We start from the raw sequence: 8625 nt of genomic DNA on the forward strand, positions 1-8625 counted from the left end.
CTACGTCACCCAGTTCTACGTCACCCAGTTCTACGCCATCCAGTTCTCCGCCACCTAGTTCTACGTCACCCGGTTCTACGCCACCTGGTTCTACACCACCTAGTTCTACTCCACCCTTAGCCTGGTTGGAGTTGCTATTGATTCATAACTGGATCATTGATCAATAATCTGGGTGTATTGATCTTCATGATGGCGTCAAACTGCAATGTTTCCGTTTTCATGATGAAAAACGTTTAAACGCCTCGAGCCTGAAATGCCATCAGATGAAACTGATTTTACTTCATGTCTGGATGTTTGAGTTGCTTTTTCTGTCTGGTTGCCGTGTTTCTGGTTGCATGTGTCTGGTTGCTGTGTTTCTGGTTGCATGTGTCTGGTTGCTGTGTTTCTGGTTGCCTGTGTCTGGTTGCTGTGTTTCTGGTTGCCTGTGTCTGGTTGCTGTGTTTCTGGTTGCCCGTCTAATTGCTGTGTTTCTGGTTGCCTGTGTCTGGTTGCAGGGCTGACCGCGGCGCAGTCCTTCATCGAGCGGCACTCTGAGCGCCTGGAGCAGCTGGACCTGGCGGTGCTGCTGAACTTTGACCCCTTAAAGCAAATGATTTTAGAGAAACTGGACACTAAACCAGATTTGTTTTGGCGCCTCGGCCTGACGGTGACGGAGTATCTAAAGCAGGCCTCGGCGCACGACGTCCGGCTTTTTATCTGGACTCTGGAGGAGCATAGACACGACTACGTTTGTTGTCACAGTATACTGGATGAATATTTTGATATGATGGGTACGTACGCCAACCTGGCAGCCCAACCTGGCAACCCACCCACCGGATTCACCAGCGTTCCTCTTTGCTCTAAAATGTTCTGTTTGCTTTTCAGATGCTCATTGTTCTGTGTTAAAAAAGTCTGAAAATGATCATGTAAGTTTTTCTAACACCTGATTTATACACCTGAGCCTGAGCTGAGTTTCATCTAGTTCCCGGGGGTTTCATCCTGAAATTAGACAAAAACATTTCATCAGGAGCAGAAAGTTAGCAAACCTTTTTCCATAAATTTGGGACGTTTTAAGATGGTTTCGTTTTTCAAGCAAAACTGAAAATAAAGTCGTTAGTTTTTGTATTTAAAAAAAAAGTGGATAATTTATGGTATTCATAAAACACAAGTCTTGCTTTTCTCAGCTGTTGGTCATTTTATTGTAACAGCTGCTGAAACCTCTCACCTGGTCAGGTGGACAGGTTCCTGTAAGTTAAGCTAACTTAGCGCCGTCTCGTTCCAGATTTCTCCTACTCGAACTAAAAGTCGAGGCCGGAAAAAGAAACGAAAGGTAGATGGTCTGAAAACGTCTGTTGTTGTTGTTGTTGTTGTTGTCGTCTAAGTCGTCTCCTGCTGCTGGTTTCCTCTCAGGGTGTTTTGGGTTTGCCTCCGGCCCGAGCGCTAACGCCCAGAGACGAGTGGGACCAGGACCTTTTTGAAGAAGACTCTTTGTGAGTTCAGCTCCATGTTTTAACGAGCTGCTGGTCGTTTCACCGTTTCCATGGAGACGCTGACGCTGAACTTCCTGTCCACAGATCGTTCCTTCACCCCGGTGACCCGTTTAGCGTTCCCAGCCACCTTAGAGAGCAGGTGGCTGATTTTGAGGACCAATACAGAACGGAACATACAAAGTTTTTAGACAACCATCCCGACTCCACCAAAGAAAGTTTGTATGAGTAAGTCACTAGAAAACCTTAAAAGCACTTTGTGCGCGCGCGCGCACACACACACACACACACACACACACACACAGCAGTAGGCCGACAGAAATACTTTGACAGATCAAATGAAAACATTTTATAAAAATGTTCCAACATTTGGATTAGTTTCCTCTGAGCTTCCCGAATGTGTCGAATTAATCATATAATAAGATTATTTATTAATATGGTAAAATGAACATGGAAGGTACGTGTTGGGTTCGGATCGGGTTTCCATCAGAATCAGTTTCTGCTTCAGTTATCTTGATATTCAAGAAAAAAATGTCATAAAATAAGCTGTTGGTCTAGTTAAAGTTGGAGAACCCATTATTTTCTGTCCAAAAGCTAAAAGACAAACGTTTGATTTTAGTCCATTTTAATATTCTTTTATATTATACGATTATAATATTATACCAATATTATTGCATATTTTCTCCATATCGTCAGCAAACGGACAACGAGCAGCGTCACAACTCCTAGAAAATAAAACTTGATCAGCCACTTTTCAAACCGGCTGAGAAACGTTTCAGTAAAACCGGCGGTGAGGCGAAACGTTCTTACAAATTCACACGTTTCCTAATTTTTCTGCTGATATTAATATATTCTCACAAAGAAATTCTCATAGCCCGACGCTCATATTCTGTCATGCATCTCGCCGAATGCTCTTTTGGAAAATGTGTTTTTAATCCGTATCGATCAACTCTGGTTCCTTTTGGAAGGAAAAAATAAAAACCTGGAACTCATAAAATCATGAGATTTAGTTATAATTTTGACTTTATATCTCATAATTGGGACTTCCTGTTGGGCTTTAATTTCTGGTTTCATGGTGTAACTGGGCTTCCTGCTGTGTGTTTCTGACTCTTCCCGTGGCGTCCTGGCCTCGGCGCTGCATCCTGCTGCAGCTATTTTGCCCAGATCCTGGAGGAGCACGGCCCGCTGGTGGACGAGGACCGCCTGCTGGTGGGCGAACTCGCCAACTTTCCGGCTGAGGCCCGGAGGAAGATCGCGGAGACGGGAGGCCTGGAGAGCTTCCTGTTGGAGTCGCTGCGCTTCATTAAGATCGGGCGGCGCATCGGCCTGACGCGGCACGCCGTCGGCCCGCGGCACGCCGCCAGCCTGGACGACCTGGACGACATCGGCGACCCGCGGCACGACGTGGCGTCGCCTGACCCGTACATGCTGGGCGATTTCTCCGACTACCTGCCCGGGTTCTGCTTCCCCGCTGCCGTAGCGCAGCCGGTCCTGCCCAACCCGTACTCCTTCTACCCAACAGGAAGTGACGCTGCGCCCGCCTGGTCAAACATCGACTGCGGCTTCATTGCCAACGGTTACGCCGAGCCGCATCTGGACGCGCTGGACAATATTTATGAGCATTTGGAAAGTGATCCGGCTCCTCACAGGAATGCTTTGTCCTCGGAGACGAGTCGTTGCCGTAGCGACGCAGCAGTTCAGGTGAAGGCCGCCACCGCCGCCGGTCCCGCCGTATCGCAGCGTGCGTTTCCCTTATGATGTTTGTTTTGCTCTGGCAGGCTAGTCCAGGCGCCGTGAGCAGCGTGGCGGTGAACACAGAGCGGCACGAACGCTGGGAGGCGCAGCAGGTGAGTCATGATGATGATGATCTTCCCACCTGAGCGGTGGCTCTATGCAGCCCCCCCAGAGCTAGTGTTGTTCCTGTCGGCTGATGACCTCCGACCCCGCAGTCGGTGTCCAATCTATCAATAACGTCTAACGCCAGAAACTCGTGATCAATATCCATAGATAATCCGTCTGATGGGAGAGAGTCCCTGAACCGCTCGGCATGCTGGGAGATGTAGGCAGAAACTCTTTAGCCCTCAACCTCACAGCGAGCTAAGCTAACTGCTAGCATCAGCGACCTCACTCTCTCTGGTTACCTAGCAACAACGTGTTGAGTAACTGGTTGCCTAGCAACGTGTTGCAGTATGATCCTTTCTGTCTGTTTTGGCTACAGGGTCAGAGGTCACGCTGACCTCTGGGAACAGAAATTTCCTCAGAAACTCAGAATAACTGGATTATTGATCCAGAATTGGAGATGAATCGTTATGACAGATTTATCACATTCAGATGTTGGGCTGTATAACTCAATCGATTCTACGATATTTATTGATTTTTCATCCGCGAGTATCGATCCATCAAGCCATAGGCGTCTTTTTTACATGTCTGGTTTGTGACGGCGTAGCAGCCAGACTCCGCCTCCCTCAGTCCCACTTTCAACTTGTGCTTAAAGAGCACATTATAAACTACACACCAGTTTTTAAATTGTGTTAATAGGCCAAGTAAAACTGGAGTTATGCTAAAATTAGTAAACCGTATTTTCCCGAATGTCAGAGAAATGTCAAAAACCGGCTTTTCTGGTTATGTGACAGGAAATGAGCTTGCAAACGTAAAAAACAAAACTTAACATTAGATTCCTGTGTCTTTAGAAATCTCAAATCTTCAACAAATAATTATGGGATGTATTTTGTTGCTAAGAAACGAAGTAAAGCTGCTCAAGTTACGGTGAAAGAGAAGCGGATCGGAGCAGCAGCTAAAGCAGTGAGTTCATGAAATTAATGCAAAGTTTGGATCCCGGAGCGATCGGTGGCATCCGCTGGGTGATTTGTTTTTAGCCTAGTGGTTTCTGTCTGTATGTAAAGGAAACCTGAAGAATCAACGCGCAGCAGCAGCGGCGCTCTGCTTGGAGCAGGAAGACGGAGAGGGGAAACCATGACGACGATGGCAGATCAATCATTCTTATTGGTAACTGACAGAGTATCACAGACTGAGAGAACGATGAGAGGCAGATACTCAGATATACAAGAGGGGAACGGCGGCGCTGCAGCTGCCAGGAGTCGATCACTACGGGGTGAGGCGGAGCCGCTCCGCCAGCAGCTAGTAGTAAACAGCTTACAGCCACGGCTAACTCCGGGGTTTTGACCTGTGATGTTTTGTCAAAAATTGCATACAGACGAATGAGGAATTGGCTTCATTTTCATGCTAATGTTATAAAGTTGTGTTGCTTGCAATATTTTTACACCAGTTTAAGAAATGTACGGCATACATCATCATTCTAAATTTTAAAAACCATTCGTTATGAATGTTTGAGTTTCACAGTGGAAAAAAATCAACATTTTTCCAAATCGGATTTTGTTTTTCTGTGACCCGAGGTCCACAGGATGTGGAAAAGAAAAACATAAGTGGAATAATTTGCATATTGAGAATCTACAGAGGCTGATGATCTCCCCACTCGGCTCCCGGATCACTGCTGGAACTTTGAGTTTTATGTCCACAGGAATTAAATGACAAACTAATTTTCTCACCGTGTCTTTGATTCATTTTGTCCAGCTGTAGGTCTGTGTCCAATCAGTCAGGTATTGTGTAGTTGGTGCTTTTAATCAGTTTTCAGCTATGCAACACAAAATGTCACCAAAATCCATCCGTCTCTCAAAATTCTTTCAGAAAATCATATTGTTTGCCAAATCTCGTGATGTATATCGTATCGTGATCAGAATATCGTATATCATATTGTGAGATTATTGTATCACTTCACCCCTAGTCAGATCTTCATCTAAACATCGGAGTCATCGTCACTTCCTGAACTTTCAGGATAATAAATATGGCTGCCGGCCTCTTTGTTACTTCATCCAGTTTTCCTTCCAGCGTTTTTCTGCAGCTCTTCGTTCTACAGAATCTGTTTGCGTCTTCTTCCTGGTTTCTGACCGTCTGCAGGGTGACATCATCAGGCAGGAGCGGAGCAACAGGAAGTTGGAGCAGCAAATACTGAAAACCCAAAACGGCAACAAAGTCGACCAGAGCGAGCATGACGATGTCCGGCTGATGGAGAAGGAGGTGAAAGAAATCACCACCAATATCCAGGTGAGTCTGAGGAGCTGCAGCTCCCGCAGGAGGAACGTTTAAATGTTTCTAATATTTAAATGTTTTGCTGAGCAGGTGACCCATAAGGAGCTGCTGATGTTCCAGCAGAAGCTGGAGGAGGAGGTGAAGAAGGACCAGAAGGAGAAGAAAGCCAACCAGGAGGAGCTGAAGGCGCTGAAGACGGAGGTGGAGCACCTGGTGGAGGAGCAGGCCAGGTGAGCCGGCCGCACTATAAAAACACCTTTTCACAAGGTTTCCACACAGTGGTAAATTAAATGAGCTCAAATTAAGGCCAGTAACTAAAGGTAGTAAATTTTTCATCAGCCCTTCAAAATGTTTTTAATTTTCCATTGATGCTCACTTACGTTAAGTTCGTTTTACTAAAATCTGTATAAAAAATAACTACGTACTGGCAGGACCTGAGCTGTGACTGATGGATCTCAGCTGCTGTGTTAGCCTAGCGTGTTGAGACCAGCTAGTCGTTTTGCGCTTCGCCATGGGAAAATATAAGTTTTCCCAACTTTGGCTCAATGATCCGAGATTCAAAGACTAGGAATGAGCGAAAGGCAAAAAAAAATCTAAATTTGACCTGGAACGACGTGACGGTGATCAAATCACACCGACCGGAGCAGCCGCCATTCATCAGCAGCGGATTCCTGCGCGGGTCGGGGCTCCACCGTGGAGCAGATCCCCGTTTCATGTCTTGGTGCTAAACGGAGCGTTGCAACTTCAAACTCCAGCTCAGCTACGAGCTGAAGTTTTACCAGCGACGCGTCGGGAGCTGCAGACCGGCAGCGGGCCTTGCTGCCTCTAAAGCCGGCGCTCAGAGCTGAGCTGCTCTGAATGCTGCAGCAGCTAAAGTAGGTTAAATAACACCAGCTGCAGCGCTAACAGACTGCAGTGTGAACACACTCAAAAGTGACAATTTCACTGTAATTGTAGAAAAGTGGTAAAACTTTTACATACAAGTTTATCATTCATTATTAGCTGATACCATGTAGACACGTTTCATGTTCTTGTTCACATCCGGAAATGTCACAAAGGCAAAAAGTCGATTCTTTTCCTTGCCGCTCTGCTGCGGTGGAACGGTTCCGTTAAATGAAATCTTCTTCATTTAGAGCAGAAAAGTAACTCTGAAAAACCGTCAAAGAACAACTCAAAACCACTCGTATCCTCCTCCCCCCACTTTCCGTGTCAGCTAGCTACGCAAAGACTCGTTGCCATAGCAACAAACACATTCAGTCCTTAACGGTTTCATGTTTTCAGGCTTGATGTTTATTTGGGTTATAACATGATCTGAACACAGCGGTGGCTGATTAGCTCGTTTAACAGCTGCTCTGATCGATGATCTGGCAGAGTTGGTGTGTTGGTACCGAAACACCGAATTTCGCTGCACATGGACGTTTATTTATTTAAACTTTTCAATGACCTGTGAAATATGATACCTTGAACCTTATCGAGTTGTCTTGGTGTTGACAATTAGTAGCAAACTAATATTCAATTGAGAATAAAACAGCGGCTTGTGAAACTGGAATGTCTTTGGATTTTACTGATATTTTATAAAAAACAAATATCCTGAGTCTTATGGATTTAGGATAAGCCCTGAAAATAGTGCTTCCTGTTTTTAACGTGAGGTTTTGGTCAAGATAAAGTCACAGTTAGACCGTCAGTAAGTGGGATAAAGTTTTACTGGTCAGTGAACCCATTGCAGCTTTCTCTCAGATCGACCTGGTGGCCGGTCTGTCAGTCAAACCTGTCGCTGCAGAGCAGGAGAGGAAAGGGGCTGATTTTTAGACCTTTGCTGAAGTAGAAAAGATCAGAGGATGAGATCGGCTTCACCTAAATATCGACCGATCAGCGATCTCCCAAAATTGAGGAAATCGACACAAAATTGGCTTGATTTTTGTGTTGGTAGTAAAAATATTGTAGATGTAGAAAAAAGTAGTAAATTCAACTCTGGGAACCTTTTATAAACCCTGTTTCAGCAGCATAAACTAGCTTGTTTTAATGGAGTCGTATTGTGAAAAATTCACATTTTGCTAATTTTTATCCTTCAATTTTAGATTTTCCTTCTTCTAAAAACAAACACTTAAAAAACACCCAGTTGTTTTTTGGCAATAAATTCATGTTTTTGGCGTCTGGAAAACAAGCCATTTGGAAAACCTGATTGTTGAATGACACTGCGTCTTTACCTAGCAACCGCAGCTGATCTCAGGCGTTTAGTCAGCTGGTTTTTCTGCTGTATGCGCTGTATAATGGTTGCTGGAAAATACAAGAGTTTTTGTAATTGACTTACTGCATTCTGGCTGGTTGTACAGGAGGCTCCACTGATGCTTTTCAAAAGATTTATGTAGTCGTTGGTCTATTTGCTAATCATAGATTCGGTGTCAGTTGACGATCAGATCTTTCATCTCAAACCGTAGCTGAAGATTTCACCAAGCGTTTGAGCCAGACCCTTCCTGACGTTTTTCTCCTTGCAGCTTTTCCAGGAGCATCAGAGAGAAGAAGAGCAGCTATGAGGCCAAACTCAACGACTTCCTGGAGCTCAGGTGAGCAGCAGCAGGAAACCAGGATTTATGAAAATCCCACCGATTGCTCACGCGGTGTCTCTTTCTGTAGCAACCAGTCGGCGGCTGAGAAGATGAGTTTGGAGGATGAGATCAGGCGCCACCAGGCTCTGCTGACCTCTGCTGGCAGGAGGTCCTACACAGCTCAGGTAACCATGGAAACAAAGGAAAGGACACAAAACGGTAGATCCACGGTGACGTTTATCTGCCCATTTGCTGCAGCTGTCAGCTGCTGAAAGCAGCAAGGATCAGAGTCTGAATGTCCTGCACAGAGAGCTAGCCGATGCCAAGACGCTGCTCAGCAAGCTGGACGAGGCGGCGCACAGGTGAGGCTAACGCTAGCCAGGCTACAGACAGGTGGAGCTAACACTAGCCAGGCTACAAACAGGTGGAGCTAACGCTAATCAGGCTACAGACAGGTGGGGCTAAAGCTAATCAGGCTACAGACAGGTGGGGCTAAAGCTAATCAG

At 45.6% G+C, this 8625-nt stretch overlaps 1 protein-coding gene across 2 annotated transcripts in view; it reads left to right on the top strand.

Annotated features, from left to right (window-relative positions):
- The window catches only part of ttc3 (tetratricopeptide repeat domain 3), a 42018-nt gene that overhangs the window by 26434 nt on the left and 6959 nt on the right, over window positions 1-8625 (top strand). For both annotated transcript variants that reach the window (XM_016666788.1, XM_007543312.2), the window contains exons 28-39: window positions 495-770; window positions 865-905; window positions 1262-1309; window positions 1390-1469; window positions 1554-1694; window positions 2618-3167; window positions 3245-3313; window positions 5442-5588; window positions 5664-5803; window positions 8069-8137; window positions 8208-8304; window positions 8378-8481. In XM_016666788.1, the coding sequence (XP_016522274.1) occupies window positions 495-770; window positions 865-905; window positions 1262-1309; window positions 1390-1469; window positions 1554-1694; window positions 2618-3167; window positions 3245-3313; window positions 5442-5588; window positions 5664-5803; window positions 8069-8137; window positions 8208-8304; window positions 8378-8481 (1762 nt within the window). The remainder of the gene's footprint in view (window positions 1-494; window positions 771-864; window positions 906-1261; window positions 1310-1389; window positions 1470-1553; window positions 1695-2617; window positions 3168-3244; window positions 3314-5441; window positions 5589-5663; window positions 5804-8068; window positions 8138-8207; window positions 8305-8377; window positions 8482-8625) is intronic.

Source organism: Poecilia formosa, unplaced genomic scaffold (assembly GCF_000485575.1).
Source record: "Poecilia formosa unplaced genomic scaffold, Poecilia_formosa-5.1.2 Scaffold797, whole genome shotgun sequence".
Lineage (NCBI taxonomy): Eukaryota > Metazoa > Chordata > Actinopteri > Cyprinodontiformes > Poeciliidae > Poecilia > Poecilia formosa.